Source organism: Mastacembelus armatus, chromosome 6 (assembly GCF_900324485.2).
Source record: "Mastacembelus armatus chromosome 6, fMasArm1.2, whole genome shotgun sequence".
Lineage (NCBI taxonomy): Eukaryota > Metazoa > Chordata > Actinopteri > Synbranchiformes > Mastacembelidae > Mastacembelus > Mastacembelus armatus.
The window spans coordinates 14,122,446-14,146,537 of record NC_046638.1 but is presented as its reverse complement, the minus strand read 5'-3'; the positions used below and the strand labels follow the sequence as shown (position 1 = coordinate 14,146,537).

The window sequence follows — 24,092 nt, the reverse complement described above, 5'->3', positions numbered from 1 at the left end:
GGTTTTTGTAGACTAATGACTTATGCATTATATATAGTTTCTTCCTGTAACTCTATGTTTAATTGGTTTCCCTTTATGAGTCTGGGAGATTTGCAGAACACCAGGTCCACTTATGCCCTTTTCACCCAGCCCTTCTGCTACTATCTGGATGTTTCTCTGGGCCCCTCCCATTTCCAGGTCTCTCTCTCTCTCATTTTATAATGTCCTGAGGGACAAAAAAAAATTGAATTACTTGAAACTCAATTTAGTTCTTAGTTCTTTTGATGCAATCAGGACGCCATGGCTCAACTCCACTGTAGATTTTTTTTTTTTTTAATGTGTAAGTTTTGCAATTTGTACAGTTTCAACAAATGAGGTAAAGCAGGTTAATGAGTGAGCTGTAGAGCTGATGGTAAGAGGATTTAGTTACCTGCTGCATGGAGCCTGGTTAGTTGTTTTTCCTTGTTTTCACTTTTTATGCTAAGCTACTCTACCGTTATTTCCCCAAACTACTTCTTTATGAACAAAGAGTTTAAAAAGCACGAAGGATCATTCAGATATTGGAAATAGCAGTTTCTAAACTGGAGCCAGAAAGCTGAGGTAAACATTATTTTCTAATAATATTTACCATCTTGTCAACATGCCCCTGAATGCAGCATCTCTCTATGCCCTCCCTGTCCCTGCCCCCTTTCTCCCCTCCCCTCCCCCTTTGTATTCCCCTTCCCCACCCTTCAGTATTATGCTCTTCCACCCCCCCACCCACCAGCTCCCTCCCTTTCCTGTCGGCCTCTCAGCAGAGGATGTGTCTGGGTGAGAGAGAGTGTGTGTGTGAGGGGAAAGAGGAAAGTCGTCAGTAGAATGGATTTGTGCCTTCTCTCCTCCACCCTTTCTTCTTCTCTGTCCCTCTGTCCTCCTTCACCCTCCTCTGCCAGCATTGCACCCTGGGCACCCACGGCGCCAGCCCTCGGGGAAAAGGAGCCTTGTCCGGTGGATGGGCAGCTGAAAACTGGACTTCAATGTCAGCTGGGGATCAGAAGAATGGTGGTGACAAACCAGGAGGTAATGGGACACATACACACCGAACACACATACACACACAGTGTGCCTGTTGACAACATTGCTGTATGGCCAACACCCACTTCTTCTCAGCGTGCTAATGGACAGAGACAAAACAAAGCTGTGCATGGCTGAGTTGCTTTTCTATGACAGAAATTAATGAAGTCTTCAATATCCATCATTTAGGAGTCACTGTTTGGGTGATACCTTGATTACGGGCATCACTGACCTTTGAGGATATATTGCATCTCCCTGTCAGTCAGCACCATCCATCCTTAGCGTAATGAAGGTTCATCTCAGCTTCATAAAAATGGGTGAAAAAAATGAAAACCAAAGTTAAAGTTTGACTTTATTTATGGTAAGATCATCACTATGTCTGAGCAAGAAGTTTTAGTGTCCCCTGGTGGTTCAAATGTGATTCTAAATAACTGGATAAACAACGTCAACAAAAGGAGCATTTGTTCATATCATGGATCTTACATAGCATATAGTATTTACCCAGGTGTCTTGTACAAAATGGTTTGTACCTATGCTCTTTAAGGATTTGCTGCTTAGAAAACAGTAACCCTTAGAATGTCAACAGTTCCATGGCAATTGCCCAAACTCCTTCTTCTGATGAAGATCATGTGATATGATCAAAAGATCCACCACACCTTCTAAGCCGACCATATGATGAGACTGACAATAGCTGGTTCCACAGTCAAAAAAGGACCTTTGGATATCAGAAACTTCAAATGCCTCCCTGCCCTGACAAGGATAAAGAAAACAGCGTGCTTATGTTTTCTGGAGTAAAAATAGTTTGATCTAAAGGTATAGTCTTTTTTTTCTTGCACTTCTATAAAGCTGGAGGACTTTGGAGAGATAGTTTAACAAAAGCAACAGAGGCCAAGATCTCCTGACTTTTAGGGTCAGGCATGGGTCGAGCTCCAAAACCTATGGTACACATGCCCCATAATGCATCTTGATAGCATCTTTCATTTCCCGTGCCCAGTTACTCGCCATTGCCTTGTATACCGCTCCAATAATGACACTGATGGCCTGAGTGAAATAAAGTAGACTGTTTGTTGCGTTGCCATCAGACTGACAGTGATCCTCCACCATGTGTCACTGGACGGTGAGTCTGCAGGTCTACATACCAGCTCACCGTGGCAACAACATTATAGTACCATGATGAGTGAGTAGCTGCTTTATTGTCCACGGTGGAGTTGTTTTTAACTGTGCTGTTGCAGCACTACTTCCATGGCACTCATCATGTTCCTGGATGTGAGCTCTATGGTTTATTGTTCAGCAGATTTGCTGATAGAGATGTTTCAGCACTGACATTTAGTGTTAGTAGGAGAAAGCAGAACATCCGATGAGCTCCTGTGAGACAGCCCTGTTTGTGGAGCTGAGATGTCCAGCGATGTACACACACACACAAACACAGATGCACGAGTTACTGACAGAATCGTAACCTTTAGTGCTACATGCCTAGCCTGTTAAAATTTGTCATTAACACAGCTGACTACACTTTTTCAGTCCTGAAGCCACAGCAACAGTCCTCTGTGCTGGTGACCTAGCATGCCCCATTCATTTCTGCTGAGTCACTAATCAGTACAATTAAGACCAGTTAGAGTGTGTAATTCAAATGGACACATTGTCACGTGACTCTGATGGCTGCCTGGCTAGCTGACTAGATGAGAAATGATATCCTGCTTACCTGACTGGGTGGCTGACAACAGGGTCCCAGCTCTCTCTGCTATAAAAAGATCCTCTCCATTAGGGCACAGAGTCATGTTTGACTCAGATGGTATTCCATTCCCTAAACATCAATATTGTTGCTGCTTGGCAAAAATCTCTTTTAATGGGAAATATTCTTGGCAGCTCAACAGAGAATGTAAGTTGGAGCTGGGAAGACATTTGGGGACAATATCAGGAGCTGTAACACAACCAGGGTGTACTTTTCCTGAGCTGGTAAATGAGAAACAGATGATAAAACATTAAGCAGTGTACTCTTGACAGTAAATTTTTCAGCTGGGAACAAACCTGATCACACACTGGATTTTATTTCTCTGAATATTTCTCTGAGGCAAAGCTGCTATAGAGACAGAAATAATAAGAGTGGCTGGGTAAGTTCAACCTCATTTTGTAGATAACAGAGGCCAGCTCTGGCTTTTCTCTGTCTTTGGGAAGGTTGCACCCCGGTTGTGAATGTAATTTTTCTGATGGTCATATAGTTTGAGGCTTTAAAAACTATTTTATTCATGCCACAAAATGAAGTTAGGACTAATAAGACGCCTCCCTCATGGTATTGTGTGATGGATCTAAAGCTTATCGTTTTAGTTGAAAGAATTACATTTTAGCAAGTTTTGGGGGAAAATGTACATTGCACAGTTGTATAAAAACATTGTCTTGCCTTTACTTACTGCCTTTGTCTGACAGACACGGTACCAGTGGCTGAGGTATGGCCAGAGGTGGAGAGGGCTGAGTGCTTGGCACGTGGAGCTGCCTTGAAGTGGGCGTCAGGTGTTTTCTGTCAGCCTGAGCATCTTGAACGATTGAGCCAGTACAGGAAGCGAGAGAGCCAGAGGACTGCCTCCATACACACCAGACTCAAGGTGATACAGGGATACATCAGAATACACAGAGGCATGCAGACAGCTTTATTTAATGGTATCATAAATGCAGCCCATGATGGCAGCTTTTCACTTAAGTTGAAATTGCTGCCACTCAGTCATTGTTATGAATCAATACAACTTTCTGTCTTGTTTTATACCTGCAATCAATCATTTCCTTTCAGTCCATGGTCCAGTCATACCTGGAGGGGGTTGGCTGGGGTCTGGAGCAGCTCCGGGAGGCCAGGACTGAGCTAAAGGAGGTGTCACACACATTGAAGAAGGCAGGACTGGAAACCAATGGAAACGCAGAGGGGGTGAAGTCTCTGGAGAGGCTTCGAGACGTGTCAGTCAACCACCGTCAGCTCCTCGCTGCTGTCAGCAACCTGCCACGGCTATACTCTGGTGAGAGGCTGCTTTGTGCCCACACTGGCCTGACAGCCATTCGGTCTGTTTTTTTAGTTCACTGAAAGTTGTCACACTTAATCTGGTCCATGGCTGAAAAGAAAAGAAACCACTTTTCTTTATTGTATAAGTGATGTCATCATCAGGAGTTGAAAGTAGTTCAACCCCTGTTGACCTCAATCCTACTACACCAGGGGTAATTATCATATTATAGGACTCTATGCATATTTTACCTGCAATGCAGTGCTATCTCATACAGCCCTGCAAAAAAGCCACGTTTATCTTATGATAATACTTTGGTTTAGACTGTGTTAGAAAAGCATTGATTCAAGTGTGGTAAATAATTATGAATTGGTTACAGTTTATTTTAAATGTGCACATTTTTACCACCATCTTCATGAACAAGCACCAGAATGTCAACATTTTCTTCCTCACAAGAACCATATTACTACCAATATGGTTCTTCATCTAGTTTACGAAGTTGAATTTGATGTGTTAAAATGTCTTTGCAGCTACTGTTCTTCATTTTGGTTCCACATTTCCTGGTTCTGTGTAGAACCAGAAAAACATTTCTTCATCCAAAACTATTTATGTTATAGTATAGAACATTTTTGGTGGAAACTAAAATTGTTAATTATAGTCTTTAACACCCCCAAGGGGCAGCAATAGCTCCTTGTATAAATTCTTCCCTTGTGTCCTTCCTTGTCTTTGCAGTGCGTAGCATGGTGTTGGAGACTGAGCGCCTGGTGGAGTCCCGGCGGCTCCTGGAGGCACATGCCCGGCTGATGGATCTGGAGCGCTGGCAGGATGACATCCTCTGGCAGCTCCACGGGGCTGCTGGCACATCAGGAAGTGCACTCAGCACTGAAGACCAGGAACTGGTGGCTAAATACTTCTCTGGTGTGGGGCAGCTGGTGGATGCCCTGGGTAGGGATATCCTCGGTGTTTATTCAGTAATGCCATAGCAAACAGTGTATGGCAGCAGTATTTGGTGTTTTTCTTTTTTCTTTTCTGATGCATTATATTAACAGAGCATGAATTATTTGAATATGGGAATGAGCTATTACATATATTATATTACATATATAGACACATATATAAAAAAGATTGGAGACATAAAACTATATATGTGTGTGTATCTGTAATGGTGTAAGCCATACTATATGTTCATCTACAAAGCGGATGATGATGATAGCGTCATTTGAATATCACTTAGATTCCTTGATCCCTGGTACTGAAAGACCCCACTATAACAATATCATTCTACAGTCCAAAATAAGAATTTTGCTCATTTCATGCTTTAATTTATCATGTCCAAGTTCATGTACAGCTCTTTGTGGGAAAGCAGCATTAAATGCATTAGACAGGTTTATTAAATTAAATCCTTATATTGCTATCTCCTTCTAAGAGCAATACATATTAAGCTGTCATAATATTTACAATTAATTTACTGTGATAAATGATATGGCGTAATCATCACATGTAACACAGGTCAACAGTTTCTCAGTACAAGAAACATCAGTGCTTCTCTATTGTGGCTTTTATTTAGGTAAGGCTATGTTGTTTATTGAATCTTCACATTCAAATCAAAGTTATTTGATCAAGTCCATATCTATCCATTGCTAACATATGGAACCTTCAACTCGACACTTCAACAAAACTTAAAGCTGTATTAGTAGATTTTTGCCTTTTTTGCCAACCCATGTTTTGCAGTGTTGCTGCTATTTCTTCTTTTTCTATATGCTGCTGGAGCATTTCAATTTCCCCATTGCGGGAGAAATGATGGTTCATCTTACGTTAATCCTGACATATTTTCATCTTGTTAAGCATGTTGGCAGTGTTTATGCAGTTATTGTTCATCTAAAAATGTTTCGTGCAGTTTGTTTCATGGTGGCCTAATGGGACACCAACACAAGTGGGTCTGAAATCATGTACTGTTTGCACTGTCTAATGAAAGCTTTCTGAGAGCAGTATTCTCGACATCCACCTTCTCACTGCAGGTAAGGAACTGTGGGCGGTGGTGAGCAGTGCTCTGGCTGTGGCCCGACAAAACCCCACACCATTTGTGTCAGCAGTGAGGATAGTGGAGCGAGAGGAAGCCCTGGACCAAGTTCTGCTGGAGGAGAGAGGGGGCCCCGGAGGCAATAACAGGCCCCTACCCCCCAGACGTCCTCGCTGCTGGAGATCATGCTTCTTCCAGGTCAGCACCAGCTGATACAAACTAACATTTCACCTTTCACCAAGATCACAAATTTTCTCATGCTCTGCCTTCCAGGTACTAGAGGAGGCGGTTTCTGCACGCTTTCGCAGCGTGTCCTATCTACACACGCGTGGCCCGGGTCTGGCGGGCCACCTCTCTGCTCTCCAGCATGCTATCATGGCTGACCTGGCCACTGTACGCCACCTGCTGGAGCACTGCGTCCCATCACACTACCGGCTAACAGGAGCTTACCTTAGGGCTAGCCATTACTGTTTACATACTCACCTAATGCAGGTCAGTGATGGGAGAGAAACAAACCAGTGCTGCAAAACCTTTAGCTTTGATATTACTCTTTAATATTAATAATTACATGGGCTAGTGCTTATTTTTCTCAATGTTTTATCATGTGATATGTCTTCACAATTTAGAGCCATGAGACTTTACTATGTTAATTGTATTTTCCTTTTTTATTTTCTGGTGACAATCGCACTATATATATGTAAGTGATCTTTCTGGCTTAGGTCAGCAGCTGGGACCTAGAGAGTGGTGAAATCTTTGCCGTACTAAATTGGGTGCTACACATCTACAACAGGTGAGGTCAACAATCTGCACAGATTCAGTATTGTTTGTCTTTCTGTCTTTGTGTGTCTTAAAACTAGTGTCTTAAACGCTAGAAAAAAGCTATATACAAAATATAACACAGCTAATGTCTGTATCTAAGATAGATAGATATACTTTATTCATCCTGGGGTTAGGAAATTCTACAGTTACAGCAGCATAATATACCCAGTATAGAATAAAAAAACATTGAGATTGAATTTAAGTGTTTAAGGAGATAGGAAGTAAGGAAAAAACATTGCTCTGGCACAGAATTGATTATATTCTTATTCTGGTGGAATAATGAATGTTTTAACTCATATACTCATTGATATACCTGACATACATGCAGCCTCATAAGAAAGAGTTGCAAGTATTTGATTAGTTTTATATTAAATTATGTTATGTTTATGTTAATCTTTTAGAGCTTGTTTTTGTTGCTGCTATATTCGTTGAACACTCTTAACCATCAGATGCTCTGAGACTGATTGTCTTGTTTTGGCAGCCCAGACATGATGGGTCATCCTGAGCTGGTGGTGGAGATGGAGAGAGAAGAGCTGGGACCTCTTATCTCTGCTGAAGGACTTGAGCAACTGCAAAACAAATATGTGCAGAGTGTCAGGGTGAGGCCATTTCACAAATTGAGAACTACTTTTTTGGTCTTAGTATGTAGGTCAGGCTACTGAATTAAAAAAACATTATATTATCTGGAAATAGGACTGCACATTACCCTACAGAGCAGAGAGTTCTATAATATGTAGAGGGGGTGTGATGGAGTCTGTCAAAGTCAGACAGTCTTATTAAGCACATTGGGTGAGTGTGATGTTGCCATTACAGAAGAGTGTATCAGAGTGGATGCACAAAGCTCTTCAGGTGGAACTGCAAGACTGGCAAAGGGAGCAGGAGCCAGATACAGACCATGAAGGTTTCTACCAAACCAGTCTACCTACTATCATCACACAGGTAAGGATACTACCCAGTGCCCAACCACAAAGGGTGTCTGCAGGCAAAAATGTGGCACTATCATGCAGCTGTGAATCAAAATAAGTGAAGTTACATATACAAGGAGTCAATATCAAAGATGCCTGAGTTCAGTCTGAACAGTGAGATTCATCTACTCTAATCTAATGTAATCATCCCTGTCCACTCCCTGGACGCACAACTAGTGTGACATAATGTATTTATTGCTTCCACTCCCTACTTCTCCTTTCAAATGTCTGATCCTTTCAGCATCATAACATCTACCTGCAACCTGAGATCTGTTCATATTATTTATATTCATATTGTGTATTTTGTGTGGGCTGTGTGTGATAGATGCTGGAGGAGAACGCCCGAGTGGCTCTGATGATTGGAGAATCCCTACGAGATCAGACTATACAGATGGGACTGTATGAAATGGAGAACCTCTTAAACAAGTGTGTTGCTTGTGGCTACCTTTCCATACCTGCTTCTGTTTTATTCTCAGCTGCTTTGGGCAATTTACCTTTTTTATTGCTATTGCTTCTCATTTGTACTTCAAAGGTTCCGAGAAGCTCTGGTGGAATTTGGCAAAGAGCATCGCAGAGATCCAAGTAACAACAAGAACAAGTTCTACCTCTACTATTTGCTGGCTTCCATCAGCAACTGCATTATCCTTAAGTAAGATTATGACAGAGTAATGGTGAAATGCTTTCAAAGCTAATCTACACTTTAAATTTTGCAACACTTCAGGGATTTACAGTGGGTCAATATCATATTTGCCAGCATCACAAGCTCGAATGTAACTTCTCCAGTCTTCACTCACCATACACTCCATGGTGTTCTCTGTGTGTGATGCAGAAAGTCTACAGAGAGCCTGCAGCAGCAGCAGTCTACCCGGTCAGCAAGCCAGTTCTCGCGGACTCCACCCAATCCTCTGGCAGCTCTCGACCGGGCTGTAAGACGGGCCTGTCGACTGGTGATGGATCAACTCCTGTTGGACCTTCAGCCTTTTCTCCCAAGCCTGCTGACCCGACCCTGGCTGGTCCAGGGAGAACCCACACCCAAACTCTGCCACGTCTTGGAGCGTCACCTGGAGCTGTACGGTCGTGTTCGGCCGCCCTGCCGACAGGTCAGAGCTTATCTTTCCATCAACATTCTTTGATCGTATATTAATTATACTGTATTTGTGATAAATCAATGGTTGATAAAACCTACTAATTACAAATAGATTCAAATCAAATATAAATCGCTAAGCAACAGTGGAAGATCCTGCAAGCGTCTTCCCCAATTCTTGGTTGTCTTTACCAACATGTGTATGTCTAAATGTGTATATTTTGTTTTTATTATAACTGTCAACTTTTTGTTTTTCTTGTCTGCCTGAAATATGTCTGCTATAGCACAACATCAGAATGATTATGCCTATATCTCTACTGTGTTTATCTCAAAACACTGTATATTATGCATTTTAAAAAACTATTTGGCTGAGAGACGTTTTTGAAAGCTGTTATGGTAATTATTTATTTTAGAGCAGAATAATAATACTATTTTTATCTGAGAAATTTCATTCCTAAAGAAAAATGCAAGAATTGAGTAAGAAGCATTTGAATAAGTCCCAAAAAATATTTTGCTTTTGTTGAATTCTATCGCAGTGTTGCAATGTGCAATATGGATTCAGGGGTGAAAGCTTAGTACTGATCCACTTAAGCCCCATATCAACCAAACGTTAATGTGGGTTTCTCGATTTCAGAGTGGAGGTAAAAGGTCAGGTTCCTTCTCGAACAATTTACAACATCTTCCTCTTCTCAAACTCCTTGAACTTGGTGCTGCCCAGCTGGGCAGGAGACATGAAGTTCCAAAACAACTATGCAATGTTCTTCACTAATCACCACTAAGCTGCACTGGAGGCACTTTGCTGTACCTTTTATATGTAGTCAACATGTCCTGTGAATCTTTGTGTGTGTGTGTGTGCGTGTGTGCGCGTGCGTGTGCGTGCGTGTGCGTGCGTGTGTGTGCGTGTGTGTGTGTGTGTGTGTATACAGTGTCTGCAGGAGGAGGCCCAGTGGCTGATGGTGGTGGAGTACGTCAGGGCTCTGATGCAGAAAAGAACAGTGTGTCGCAGCGCAGAGGAGAGGAGGCAGCTTGCTCAGCAGATGCTCCAGGATGACCAGCTGTTCAGAGAAAGCTTCCAGTGTCTGGTAAGCATTTGTAGTATTAGACATCATAGCATTCACCTGACATTAATGAGCGCTGACATAATTCAGAAAGGTTCATCATGAACCTTTGCAATATCATAGTGTCATGTGCCGTCAGTTTGAGGTTCATCTCTGAGATCATGGATTATAGAACCAATCACTGCTACCCTGAGTGTCTGTAAGAAGTATGTGGAATGATGTAACCAATGGCAGCTTCAGTCATAATAATGGTTTTTGTGTAAGCACTCACTGTGTGTAATCAGTCAAACACAGATGTTTAACTTTAAGTCTCTGTAGGAAGGTGACGGCTCAGTAGCTGATGTAAACCCATTAGCCTTGCTACCTGTCCTGGCTGACTTCATCCGACTGAAAGATCCTGGCATGCTCACTCTGGAACTATCAGGACTTGTGGCCAAATATCCCGATATCAGGTAATTTAGTACCATCACTATTACAAACTGCTGTTGCATGTTATAAGTCTGCTGCATATCCATTTATATCAAAGTTAGGTATCTACCATTTAAAAAGGGTAATGCTAATGAAGATATTGATGTAATTGATGTTAGGGGATTATATCTGTCTGGGTTTCTGTTCCCTCAGTGAAGAACATGTGTCTGTACTCTTGGACATTCGTGGTGACGTCTCCAGAGACATCAGGGGGGCTGTGCTGGACTTGCTGGAGCAGAGTGCCCCACCGCTGCCAGCAGGATATCGACCCATCTTCACTGACATCCTGGTGCCTCCCTCCACCATGGCATTCTGTCTGCCCACTGCTAAGTGTGCATGACTAGAATAACAAAAACCTTGCCTGTTCTGCACACAGACTTTCACATTAAAATCAGATGGATCATCAAGCGAAGTTACCCCAAAATCATTGTTAAACAAAAATATTCAGGACCAAGCAGAAAGATGCTGGTGAATCCGTTCCTGCTGAGTTTGAAGTTATATTGATGGATGGCCAACCAGTGCTTATTTTTGCCACTCACAATTGATCCAGGGAGCATCAACCATTGGGTTGATTATGCAGTAAGCAACTTTAAACAAGAATAACTATTTTAAAACCTTTTTTTCTTCTGACAGAGAAATCATGTATCATGACATGAGTAAAGAGCACATGGCACTCTTTCTGCTTGGCAATATTTTCAGGATTTGTGATGCTATCAAATGGACAATGACGCTTTAAAGTGACCTTCTGTAACCTCTGCTGAACTGCTGCCACAAGGAAGAATGAACTGTTCATTTTTACATGGTAGATTATGTTACTTCATCCTTTGTCGCTTTGTCGGGTCAATTTGCTTGCTAAAAGTTTTCAGTTGCTGGACTTTATACTTCAAGCAAAACATTGTGCACTCCAAGTAAAATTTCACTTACAGCAGCAGATTTCTTGCAGGAATATATCCTGAACTACATAAAGGTGACACTCTCTGCATGGCTAAATTCCACAATGGAGCAATGTTTTTTAAGTTTTTTGGGGAATAGACCTTTTCATTTCACCTGTAACAGTGTTACCTATAGAGGAGATCTTCAACTAGGACCTTGTGATATAAGGCATGAGCAGCATTAGAGAGACTTTTAACCTGACAGAAGAAAGAAGCATTTAATCATGTAGTCCACAAACAACCCTGAGATCTGAAACTTATAAATGTAAGCAAATTCTAAGCTTCTATTACTGTAACTCACTATGGAAGAAACAAACTATTGGATTTTGAATTGGCTTGTCACTTTATGTATGATACAATGTGTATCTCATGCTGGAAAGGTAGGTAGAAATAAAATCACAATAAAAAATGTTATGCTAATTTCTGGGCTAATCAGTGGAAGGTCAAGCTAGAGTTAGAACATCACGTGCAAATGAAAGAGCATGTGATCCATTTTGCAGTGTGTAACAGATAAAAATTGCTGTATGAGTAGCAACCTACAGTATGTTTAGTCCATCATACCTAAGGAACGTAGGCTGCTAATTCACTACTTTTAAATCTCGTACAATCACCTTTTCATTACCTTTCCTTTTGGATTTTGGTTTTCTCCAATTATCTTGTACTGCTGTTTACATTGGCTGCTTTTAATCTAATTTTGTAGTGTATTTATTGTATTTATGCGATTTTTTTTTTTTTTTTTTTTTTTGCCATTTCCTTTTGAATGGTGTTTCCTATTGGTATTTCAAAAGATATTTTGCTTGTTCTGGTTCAGTGCCAGCCTTTAAAGCACACTGTAATTCTGTTAAATAAATGGTTTCCGAAATCAACTTTCATTTTTATATTTAGTACTAGGTACATATAAATCCAACAGGAAGATAAATATTTTATATGGCACTACTATTCACTTTATTTTCCTTTTGTTGGAGTAAAAAACGAAAAAATAAATTAACCCTTTACTGCACTGCATTGCCCTGAGGCAACAGAAAGTTTCCAGTCCCCTTCTACCCAAACTGTCTCTTTTTTTTACACTTGCAACTGCATTAGGACATTTTCTATAGCCAGATTCAAAGTGGATGTGATGGCCAGTAGGAAGATGGGACTTCCTTTTAGTAATTGAGGCCCTCTGGCTGTATGGCCTGTGCAGAACGGAAGAAGTTTGAACTCATTTTGTCCTTATAAGCACTAATAACCTTGAAATAAAGAATACTACTTGAACATTTCAAGAGTAATAATTCATTAAATGCGGTAGAATATTTGCATCTAAAAAATATGTTGCTTTCTGTTTGTTGCTCCAGGGCAGCATTGTGCAGATCTTTTCTTGGAGCAAGCTGTTCTCCTGTTGTAGCTTGTAGATTGGTGCTAAGTGACGGATTCATCAGTGTTTTTCCTAATATTTGCATGCATGCTCACTGAGAATGGATACCAGAATCCTCTACGATCAATATACACCCACTAGGGAGGTTTGGGATATACCCTGTGATTGTGAGGATGACAGTGAACTTGAGGGAACAGAAAGTGAGGATAAATGGTATCCAGTGGTATATTTGGCACAGTAAAACTAGAAGTGACGTACTTAAGAAAGTTTGTATTAGTAATAATATAAAGAATCAGCCTTGATAACTTCCAGAGATCAGTTTAGAAAAAGCCACAAGGAGAGCCACCCAAGAAAATTAATTCATTACAATCATAGCAAGTAGTCGATTAATCAATTAGTTAATTGATTAAAAAGTATTTACTATTTTCATTTACTGTTTTAACATCATTTTCAAGCAAAAATGTTGGCCATTCTTTGGATTGTAACCTTAGTGAGTCAATCATTCTAACCTTTTTTTTTTGCCTTTGGTGGCCCTGACAGCTCTACACAGTGCAACTTAAGAAACCACATGCAAATAGACAAAACACACACAAACAAATGCACTGCAAAAAGACAAGACATGGTACATAGCCCGTCACACCAAATGAATATCGAGGTGCACTGATTCCTGTCTGTCATCCTAAGTAGCTAATCAATTAACTGTTCGCAGAAATTCCTTGTTAAAGTAAAGGAAGCGCCGGTCACGTGACCAAGCTAGGATGTGACGTCATCAGGAAACATGGCTGCTGCCGATAGCCAACGCTGCTTCTCTAGTCTACTTCGGTTTTAGCAAAAACAGCCCTCGTTAAGCTATACAGCGTACCGGGCTGCTGTGACGACCGTGGCAGAGATGAAGACCTTCTGTGGAAGAGCCAACCCGACCACGGGAGCTTTAGACTGGGTGGAGGAGAGTGAAGAGTACGACTACCACCAGGAGATAGCCAGGTAGCCCTGAGCTAACGTTAGCATCACATGGAAACGCTGAAAAGAGCATAACATCATTCGGTCAAATAATCTAACACGGAAAGGAGAATATTTTACTTTAGAGCCCCGTAGAAAATCTTCCTTTGTTTTCCACAGACTTTTTTCGTTTATCAAACATTAAGCAAACTGTTTCAGCGCATTTTCATATGGATTGTGGCTTACTAAGATCTTAAGTGTTGTAAGTTTTGGGTTTGACACATACATGTTTTGTATGAAGTACATGTGCGTTGTGGACTCCTTAATACCTGTACACAATGCCCACTATATTCTCCTCTCAGCTCTGTACCATCATGCACTTAGCTAAAATACTGCAGTATTGTGCAGTACTTTTCATATATGAACATTACTCAGTAAGAATAGTTAGTTTTATTCCAACAGCCAAGAAACTGAGACTCTTCAGTTTGAGTTTGTTTTCATATTAACAACCCCAAACACCACAGATCTGTTAATCATGTCTGACTTATGTTTGTCTTTCAGGTCCTGTTACGCTGACATGCTGCATGACCATGACAGGGTGAGTATTGGACACTGACAATCACTCTGGTCACATTATTTATGCTATTCCGCCATTAAGATTTTGACAGAATGCTATTGGTTATATGGATGGTTATATGGCAGCTGCAGGAAAACCTCCTGCGTTTTCAGCGGGTATCAGAAGGCTACAGGATGTACATTTGTCCAGTTGTTTTCCCTGAGGTGTGAGAACAATCTCATAACCTTCCGAGCTAAATACAGTGGGCTGAACACTTCATGTAACAATAATCAGATTAAAAAAACATTGGAAAGAGATTATGAACTGTTGATATACAGTTCATTCTCCACTCATTTCCCTTCAATTTCTCCTGTCTTCAAGGAAAACGGACTAACGTTCGAAGGGCCCCTAGGACTGCAGATATCAATAATTTAATTGATTGTTTATTAATGCGTTAGTTATTGTCTTGGTAAATTTTTGGTTTATGAAATGAAAGACATCATCAAGCCCAAGGAGATGATGTTAGATTTTTTTGTTTTGTCGGAGCAGCAGTCCAGAATCTGAAGATTTTTTTGCTTACTTTAAGATTTAGAAGATGGGGATGTTGATGGATTGTTAAATATATTTCAGCTGTAGACAGAAAAACTCTCATCCAGCCTGTCATTGTTAAATAATAACAAACAGGTCAGTATAGAGCAGTCACATACCACATCTGCCATACTGTCTACCTTTCAGAATGAGAAGTACTACCGGGGGATCTGTGCAGCTGTGGCAAGAGTAAAAGCTCGTGGGGAGAAGGTTGTTATCCTAGACATCGGCACCGGTACGGGCCTGTTGTCCATGATGGCCATCACTGCTGGAGCTGACCTCTGCTATTCTGTGGAGGTATATATATATTTGTATACACTTTTTGTGCATGAATGATACTTCTCCCCCATTTTGCCCCATATTTCCACTGTATAGCATGTTATAATGAAAATGTATCATGTTCATTCATCCTATAAATACTGAATTAACCCTTGTGTGGTGTTGTCTTGTCTGGTGGACCCGCTGCATTTTTTTGTTTTTAATTGAACTCATTCAATCAAATTAATGTTAATTTTATGTTATGTTACTCAACAGATGTTTACTTCATCCCAAATACAAGCAATATATACAGCATATATGGTTAACATTTGCCCTTTACCTCTGTTAGAAAACGAGTTTCACAGACCCGAACACCATACAAGGGTTAAGAAATGATAAATCTGTTTTCATTGTCTCACACTTTAGCCACAATTTACTTGTATGTGCAGTCTAGCACTCACAAAAGTTTAAATATAGATGCTATCACCACTTGATTTTGGACTGTGACATGGATGGACTTATGAGCTGCAACAAATTATCATTTGAATCGTATAGAATAGAATAGCCTTCATCATTGATCAGTTAAGAACAACTAAATTGAAGTTCTTCTCTGCGGTGCCCAGCCACACACATGCACAACGCACACATAAGATATATGAATAGAATAGAATATGTACAAAATAGAATAAAAAACACTAAGAACTTAAAAAGTACTACCCAGTAATACTGCACAACATTGCACACATTAGTTAGAAAATATAGTCTTGTCATACATATTTTAAAATTAACACCAAAAGAATATTAAAGTAAAAATTTTTAAGTGGCAATCAAACAAAATTGAGTTTGTTAGAAGGCCTTCTAGTGCAGAAAAGTCAGCTTATGGTTAATGAATGCTGCATAACTATCAAAGACCAACTATATGTATTTATCTCTGCAATGATATAAAACTGACAAGTTGTAGATGAGTTTTCCTTAAAATTACTCATAACCAACCATGTTAGCACTAACAAATGTCAGTTTTGTGTTGTCATTAACTGCTCATCACTCAACACCAGTCTCAGATCACAGAAGTTATATGGCTTCAGGTGTCATCTCTGTCTTCGTTGCATCTACAGGTTTTTAAGCCCATGGCTGAAGCTGCCCAGTGCATTGTGGAGAAAAACGGCTTCTCTGGCAAGATCAAGATTATTAACAAACACTCTACTGATGTCACTGTGGGGCCAGGTCAGAGAAGCAATATGTACACACAGCTGAACTACATGAATGTTGTCATTCAGTCTGATGGGGAAAGCATATTTTATTATCTCCAATTTAGACAAAGCAGATTTTCTTTTACAGGTTTGATTCATCTGGTCTGCTGAGATGTGTTGTGTTTGTGATTTAATACAGATGGGGATATGCAAATGAAGGCCAATGTCCTCATCACAGAACTGTTTGATACAGAACTGATAGGTGAAGGAGCTCTGCCAAGCTATGAACATGCTCACCAAAATCTGGTTCAGGTTTGTGTGTGAGCAGTTGTATCTATTTATGTTTCAATAGGCAAATAATGAAATGTTCTAACTTGTCATAAACTATATCATAGCTGTAATCTGTTATACACCAGGAATTAAATCATGTACTAAATTATTTTTTGCTAAAATAGGCTGCATCTGCTATCTATGTGGGTAGATTCCTTGTCTTCACTTGGTGTTCCTAATGTCCGTCCATGCTGCAGGAGGGCTGTGAGGCAGTTCCCCATCGAGCCACGGTCTATGCCCAGCTGGTGGAGTCAGAGCTGCTGTGGAGCTGGGCTCAGCTGCAGCCGGTGGATGTAGAGGGGGCCCGTTTGGTCCCACCACCTGCTGTGTGCCACTGTGCTGGAGCCCATTCGGTGTGTGACATCCAGCTGAGCCAGGTGTCTCCTCGCAGCTTCACCCCACTGGGTCCTCTCTGCACAATGTTCAGGTATGAAAGTGAGAGCGATTTTCTGTTACTGTCAACAGCGCGTTTTAACATCTTGCCTTCTCTCTCTCTCTCTCTGTGGGCTCCATCCTTCCCTTTCAGTGTGGATTTCAGTAAGCCAGTTAGCAGTGCCTTCCAGTCCCACTCCTCTCAGTTTGTGGCTCAGATCAGTGGTCGAGCCCAGGTGGTCCTGTCCTGGTGGGACCTTGATATGGATCCCAATGGATCTGTTGTGTGTACCATGGCTCCCAGCTGGACATACCCACAGCCAAAGATGGCTCCTGTGAGTTAGAAGTAGGACACAAAGTTATGAATCGGGCATTCAGCCATCTGTCGGCCCCTGTTAATGCTGTGGTGTGTTTTTAGTGGCGGGATCACTGGATGCAGAGTGTGTACTTCCTGCCCATGGAGAGCAGGGTGACAGCAGGAGAGGAGCTCAGTCTGACTGTCTGCCATGATGACTACAGTCTCTGGTACAGCCTGCAGTCTCACAGGTACAACAGGTCAGAAACAACAACCTGTGTTTCTGTACTATATGCCTCCTGCACCACAGGGTAATGCAAACCCACTGTTAGAAGTTTTGAGTGCAGGTCACAGTGTGTGTTGTCACTGTGCATGGACACCTGTGTGTGTTGTCTTCCATGCTAATTGACATTGTCACTTATTTTTATTTAGTGATCCAGTTATCAAAACATTCTTAATTCCTGTCATTTTTAACTATAGCCTGCACTCACAGACTAGACAAGTGAAAGCATGTTTTTAGAAGTATTTGGGAGCTGAATAAATACGTACAGGTGTCATGAAGTCTGAATGTCTCAGGGCCAACCATACTAATGACTTCAGACTTGTGCGTGTTACTGTTTTCAGCCAGCGGGACTTGCAGACAAAAACGCTTCCGTCTCGGCCATGTTGTACTTGCCAGGCTCACCTAGTTTGGACACGGCCTCGTTTCGGTGAACTCAATGACAGACAGCGTACACAGAGCTACGTCAGTGCCCTGCGCAGTGTAAGTGACAGGCAGGCCAGAGTCCGGCCTTTTTGCCAGAGAATGCCTGGATATGACTGTTGTCTCATTACCTTCTGTGTTACCTGCAGGTTCTGAGAGAGGACAGTGTGTGTCTTGGTGTCAGTGATGGAAGTCTGCTTCCTGTGTTTGCTCATATGCTTGGAGCCAAGAAGGTTTGACTGGGCACATACTGTACCTTTACAATCTAATCACCATACTCAGGCTCTGCTGATGACTTGTTATTCACTCTGCCTCTTAGGTCTTCAGTTTGGAAAACTCCAGAATGTCCAAGCAGGTTATGGAGCAGGTAAATGAACTGATTTATTTACTTTGCTTTAAGACCTCAGAGATGCTCCTTGATATTGTGACAGTTTAGACTTGTCAGCATTAGGCAGTGAGTGCTATTACTACATCTTTTTTTTTTTTGTTTGTTTGTTTGTTTGCAGGTGTTGGAAGCCAATTCGATGGATGGAGGTGTTGAGCTGCTGGAGATCAGGCCTGATCAGCTGAGCAGTAATGACTTAGAAGGAGAACAGGTATCTTTGGAAACACCTTTTGTTATGTGCCCCAGGGTGTCACCAACAATGAAGATTTGGCTTTAAAACAGCACCAATTAATATTTTAATACTTTACGATGTGAAACACATAATTGAAGCCAGAGGTTGGCAGTCAAACAGAAAGCCAAGGTTAGCAGCTAGTTGTGAAACATGGAGCAAGTAGCAGCTCCAGTGTTTTTGTCAGCAGTTGGTAGAGAACCGATGTGCAGATAACTAAAACAGCACTGCATGTTGGTCCTGTTTTTGTGGGCATTTTCTGTTTGCACATAAATACTGAGTAGAAACATCTAAGAATGTAAAATTTAAAAACAAAATGCAACAAAGCATATTGGATACTCAAAGAATAAATCATGAGGTAATTGGAGCATTAATTTCCACTCTAGGTCCAACTTGAGCCACAGTGGCAGTCAAAAACAACATCATCAGTGTGGAACATTGCTATGACACCCTGAGATTAACATGTTACAAACATGTTTTCATATTTACATCTGTGTATTGCTAACCTGTGTGACTGCTGATCCTTTATTTATGTCATTTCATCGTAGCCACCTCTCTTCTCATGATTTAATGGGATCTGACTGGGAAATTAGCATCACTTCAGCTGTGTACCTCAATAAATTAACTCAATTTATTTAAGGCACAGGTGTCAAGCGTTAGTCCTCAAAGGACACTGGAAGGGCAGGGATAGTTGGAAAACAAGGAGGACATCTGAGGGCTGGAGTTTGACACCTCTGGTTTAAGGAGAGCAGATGGAAATGCATTAATTTGCATTTTCTTTTGCCAGTTTTCTTATTTTTAAATAACGATTTTGCTGTTTACTACCCTCAGTTCTCCAAAAAAATCAATGCTGCTTTCCAGGTTTCATTGACTGGTATTAAACCCAGTAGATATTATATTAACAGATCATCCCAGAATTGTCACTCAGTGTATGCTGTCTCTTGTACAGATCTCAGTCCTGCTGGGTGAGCCATATTTCAGCACCAGTCTTTTGCCCTGGCACTCCCTGTTCTTCTGGTATTGTCGGACTGCCCTGGCAGGCCTCCTGCAGCCCAGTGCCACCATCCTGCCCTACTCTGCCACACTTCACATGGTGGCTGTGGAGTTCCAGGTTGGCCAGATGGGAATATTTTCATACAGAGACATGTTTTCTAAAAATAGAAAAAATGAACTTCCACTGTTGGTTTTGTAGTATTTCTGTTTTAAATTCTCTTTTGCATAGTTCTGCATATTCCCTGTCGCCTTCTTCATTAGTCGTCCTAGTTTGTGGTCTCCTTGACTTTTTTTTATAACACTGATGTGTTCTGTGGGAGGAAATATCACTTTTTTTTTCTGGAACAGTTCTTAATAGTGTAATAGTATAAAATGTAAATGACTTGTCTTTACAATGCCAGGATTTGTGGAGGATAAGAGCACCTTGTGGAACATGTGAGGGCTTTGATGTCACACCCATGAATGAAATGGTCCAGGTAACACTTTATGTAATTCATGTTCTGTCAGTTTTGTAACATGGCTTAAACTGGGTCTGTTTTGAATCTCCTGTTTCCACAAAAAATATAACTGGCCACATCTGCCCCTCCAGCAATCTCTGGATTTCCGTGAGTCCCGTGAGGCAGAGCCCCACCCTCTATGGGAGTACCCGTGCCGTGCTCTGACTCAGTCCAAGGCCGTCATGACTTTTGATTTCACACAGTGTGTCCCACAACAGCCAGTCTGTAATCAGGGCTCACTGCCATTGTTAAGGTACAGTCTCTTTCTATCACCATGACACTTTCTAGAACTTAAACACTTTTAGATGATCTAGATAAGATAAGACAACTCTACACAAACAGCTTCATCTCTCAGAAACAGTTGAAGACTAGTTTAGAGTTTTCACAAGGCACCAGAGAAGACTATGCAACCTGATAAAAGCATATGGAATAGCAGTAGCTACAGTCTTTATTGACCAGCATAGTTGCTAATGGTCTGTTTCAGCTGCTCTTATACAGTAATGAAGTAACTAACACAAAATGATGCCATAATGGATACTTTTTGTGCAACATTTGCCTATAAACTGGTTTAAATCTGAAACATTCAACACTCAGTGTTGTGTGGTTAACACTGTTTCAGGAGTGGTCGTTGCCATGGTGTTGCATTGTGGATGGAGTACCACCTAACCAGAGACATCACTGTTAGTGCAGGTCTGATGGGACCAGTTGGTGAGCAGGTATTTATGCTTTTCACCTCTGTACCTTGGACCCTTCTTATCTACTTTAAATCTGAGCATGTTTGCATTTTTCCTACTTTGCATTCTAACAAACACTTTTCAGCTGCTGCAGTTGTTCTGGTGCTTTCTGTCACAGAACAATCACCAGATGGAAGCAGCTGCATGAAGTGTGACAGACTTGATATTTTCCTGTCTTGTCTGTTCCTGCAGGGTGACTGTGAGTGGACCCGGCACAGGAAGCAGGGAGTTTATTTCTTCAGGTCACCGTGGGAGAGTTCAGGTGATGGCAGAGCTGCAGTGTCTTACAGCTTCACGTTTGAACCTAGTTCAGGAGACATTAAGATGGACTTCAGCATCGAATCTCAGTAATGTGGAACAGTCACTGACTGATGGACAAATTCTTAAAACTGCGTTTTTTTTTTTTACCTCATGAGTACTGTGTTTGCATTTGGCCATTTGAGTGGACATTTAACATCGGTGGTTCATCCAGGCTTGTTGTTCTGACCCATTTGCCCATTTGCCTTTATGAAGATGACTTAATCTAACAACTGAAATGGGGCCATTATCATCTCCAAAACTGACCAGAATTCAGTGTTTTTAGACTTGAAAGGAAAATTGAAAAACATTTCCTCAGTTAATTATTATTATAACAATAATAATAATAAGCACAATAGTTCATATTAATAGCTTCCCATAACCAACTAGTGAAGAATTTAGCTATGTTCATTTTTTTTACTTGTTTAATAAAAACTTATTAAACAATTATATCCATCACATCAGGAAGGTAACACAGACTGGCAAGCTGATATTCAGTCAGTCAGTTCTGTACAGGTTTAAGTGAATTTCCAGGTCACTGGTCTAAAAAAGCCAAATGTTATTTTATTGTAGAGAAGTTTTATATTGTTAGTCTTGGCTTTATTGTTGTAAAGTTTCCATGAAGAAAGTTTACTTCTTTTTGACCATGACACTACAGGAACTAACAGTGATATCACTCCCCTGACCATCAGATCTAACATTTTCTTCTTAATGTTGGATACTGTGTGTTACCTGTTACATTATACTGCTGCAGGCCACATGCCCTGAATTAGAAGGGGTACCTAGGAATATTGTAAGTCTGGATCTGATTTACTGTACTAAACTGAAAAATAAAAAGACAACACTCCTGCTTGTTTTTATAAGCAATATACTATATTGGAAATTTTCCAACTGATCAGTAAAGAATTTAAAATACTAGAATAAGTTTAGACCTTTTAGACAAGTCATTGAAACCCTACGTGTAATATTGAATGAATGCACTGTGTTTATTCAAATCTCACTCATTGACCGTCAGGCCTAAGTACATCCTAATACAGTAACTAAGACTAATGAATAAAGAAACTCTTGATGAGCTAATCTTTGTTTTAAAAAAAAAAAACAAAAAACACAACCTCTGTCTGCAATCGTTGTGATATCCTTTCATATATGTCCCGTTCCTCCACCCTTCCTGTGGAGGCTCCCATTATCTCAGGGAGGCAGTGATCCAGCTGTTGCACGAACTGAGCTCAGTTGAACAACTTTGCTTCTGCCTAGAAACATGTAGAATTACATTTTTACTGTTTATTCATTGCAGAGATATGCTGTAATAATGCACGACAAGGTGGCAGTTTAATTCTGGATGTCATTTAAGTCAAATGTGCACAGAACAGCTTTAAAAAAAAAAAAAAAAAAAAAACAAACAAACAAAAAACCCATATCCCTAACATCACATGCCACAATCCTGGAGCAAGTTTCTTACCACGTGCACAGTTTGTCCACAGACAGAGCTCTGTTTAGATCAGGCAGCTTTTGTGGCATTTACAAATCTTCAATTTTTAGCTAAACCAGCTAAAGAGAATGAGAACACCTAAAAATTATTTGGGCATAGGTGCAATTACTTCTTTCAAAAACTCAAAGCTTGCTTAAAAAACTTTATTCAAATAACTTACATTTATAATTAAGGGATTTATCAAATATTTCAAAATACAACATACAGCAACATGTTAATTAAAGGGATAGAAATTTAAACTCTTTTGACTTTCTTTTTTAAGGTATTTTGAAATTGAGGGGTTTATTAAGTAGATATTTCACACTTTGAACATAATAGGAAATTAAAGGATTTGTGGCTAAAGTTTCTGCTGACTTATTTGTAAACTATTGGGAAATTAAGATTAGTTAACACCTGAATTTAGAATTAAGGAGTAAATTCAGTTCTGTATATTTTACTTAACATTATTTGTAACCTGTCCAGTACAATATCATGACTATTACTGGAACATAATTTTAACCGTTCTCAGTATTATGCTATCAGCAATGGGAGAAGTACTCAGATCCTTTAAGTCCTTAATTAAGTAAAAGTATAAATACTGCAGTGTAATAATACTCTTAGAGGTAAAAGTGTTCAAAATTTTACTTCAGTAGAAATACAAAAGTATCAAAATATACTTAATCCAAAAGTAGAAGTAATTAATCATCTCCCATTGAACATGTCACATTACTGGATCACATTTATGTATGCATTATTGTGTTCATCACTTTTTTTGATGGTATTTCTGTTAGGTCACTGTTAAACTGAAAGTGTCCTGGATCGGCCAGGGATTGTCTTTAGTAAATTGTGGTATGCTGACCTTAACCAAGTACCCACTGGTCTAATAACTAAAACTAAAGAAGAAAAAAATCTGAGCAGAGATTTGTTTAAAGAAAAAAACCAAACACAACCCCTACCTACGTTTGTTGTGATATCCTTTCATGCGTGTCCCGTTCCTCCACCCTTCCTCTGGAGGCTCCCATCAGCTCAGAGAAGTGGTGATCCAGCTGTTGCACGAACACTGAGCTCAGCTGAACAACTCTGCTTCCACCTAGAAACATTAGAGTATTAATTGTTGTATTCATTTTTTACATCTATTTAATGCAGAAATATACAGTAATTATGACAAGATGATAAATGACAAGATGTTTTCTTGCTTGCTTCAGCATATATCTCTGCTCTGTAAAGAACTTGTCTCATACTCTATGTTAGGAAAACATCAGTACTTAGAAGCACATCTGGTAGTTTAGACAGTTTGCCGCACATGGAACTTAAAACAACTCCAACATATACAGGTCCCTAACACCACAAGCAGGAGTTTTGGACCATTCCCCTTACAGAACTGCTGAAGCTAGATATATTCTTAAGATGTCTAATGTGAATGACTCTCCTGAGGTCATTCCACTGCACCTATATTTGGTTGAGGTCTGGGATCTGACTGGGCCACTCCAAAAGTTGGATTTTGTGTGCCTGAAGCCATTCAGTGGTGAATTTACCTCAGTG

At 40.5% G+C, this 24,092-nt stretch overlaps 2 protein-coding genes and 1 long non-coding RNA gene across 6 annotated transcripts; 2 read left to right on the top strand and 1 right to left on the bottom strand.

Annotated features, from left to right (window-relative positions):
* Nucleotides 1-800: 800 nt before the first annotated feature.
* exoc3l1 (exocyst complex component 3-like 1) lies at nucleotides 801-12,059 on the top strand. Its single transcript, XM_026310412.1, has 15 exons — nucleotides 801-1,038; nucleotides 3,457-3,632; nucleotides 3,815-4,034; nucleotides 4,749-4,961; nucleotides 6,035-6,234; nucleotides 6,310-6,528; nucleotides 6,756-6,826; nucleotides 7,337-7,454; nucleotides 7,669-7,794; nucleotides 8,146-8,246; nucleotides 8,353-8,469; nucleotides 8,650-8,920; nucleotides 9,831-9,986; nucleotides 10,281-10,414; nucleotides 10,584-12,059. The coding sequence occupies exons 1-15, from the start codon at nucleotides 996-998 to the stop codon at nucleotides 10,768-10,770; spliced, it is 2,352 nt and encodes a 783-aa protein (XP_026166197.1). The 5' UTR covers nucleotides 801-995; the 3' UTR covers nucleotides 10,771-12,059.
* Nucleotides 12,060-13,486: 1,427 nt separating this feature from the next.
* On the top strand, nucleotides 13,487-22,343 carry prmt7 (protein arginine methyltransferase 7). 4 transcript variants are annotated; one of them, XM_026310593.1, is made up of 17 exons: nucleotides 13,487-13,700; nucleotides 14,217-14,253; nucleotides 14,947-15,096; nucleotides 16,173-16,281; nucleotides 16,447-16,559; nucleotides 16,775-17,004; nucleotides 17,104-17,284; nucleotides 17,368-17,504; nucleotides 17,869-18,007; nucleotides 18,097-18,180; nucleotides 18,267-18,314; nucleotides 18,454-18,543; nucleotides 19,511-19,672; nucleotides 19,956-20,030; nucleotides 20,144-20,304; nucleotides 20,671-20,767; nucleotides 20,978-22,343. In XM_026310593.1, exons 1-17 carry the CDS (start codon nucleotides 13,606-13,608, stop codon nucleotides 21,134-21,136), a joined length of 2,067 nt encoding a protein of 688 aa, XP_026166378.1. In that variant the 5' UTR covers nucleotides 13,487-13,605; the 3' UTR covers nucleotides 21,137-22,343. The 4 variants fall into 4 exon arrangements, with proteins under 4 accessions (XP_026166378.1, XP_026166379.1, XP_026166377.1 ...); XM_026310594.1 differs by having other exon boundaries at nucleotides 17,368-17,495; nucleotides 20,978-21,136; XM_026310592.1 differs by having other exon boundaries at nucleotides 17,368-17,495; nucleotides 20,671-22,343.
* Nucleotides 20,942-23,781, bottom strand: LOC113132493 (uncharacterized). The gene is made up of 3 exons (XR_003295901.2): nucleotides 23,507-23,781; nucleotides 22,195-22,332; nucleotides 20,942-21,089 (listed from the first exon to the last, which is right to left on the bottom strand). It is a non-coding gene; the product is annotated as an uncharacterized LOC113132493 (long non-coding RNA).
* Nucleotides 23,782-24,092: the final 311 nt, after the last annotated feature.

Coding starts and splice junctions, on each gene's coding strand:
- prmt7 (XM_026310590.1), top strand. CDS start 13,606: ATGAAGACCTTCTGTGGAAGAGCCAACCCGACCACGGGAGCTTTAGAC. Junction 14,254..14,946: donor TGCTGCATGACCATGACAGG/GTGAGTATTGGA, acceptor TCTACCTTTCAG/AATGAGAAGTACTACCGGGG. Junction 17,005..17,103: donor CCTCTCTGCACAATGTTCAG/GTATGAAAGTGA, acceptor CTTCCCTTTCAG/TGTGGATTTCAGTAAGCCAG.
- exoc3l1 (XM_026310412.1), top strand. CDS start 996: ATGTCAGCTGGGGATCAGAAGAATGGTGGTGACAAACCAGGAG. Junction 8,470..8,649: donor AGCAACTGCATTATCCTTAA/GTAAGATTATGA, acceptor TGTGTGATGCAG/AAAGTCTACAGAGAGCCTGC. Junction 8,921..9,830: donor TTCGGCCGCCCTGCCGACAG/GTCAGAGCTTAT, acceptor GTGTGTATACAG/TGTCTGCAGGAGGAGGCCCA.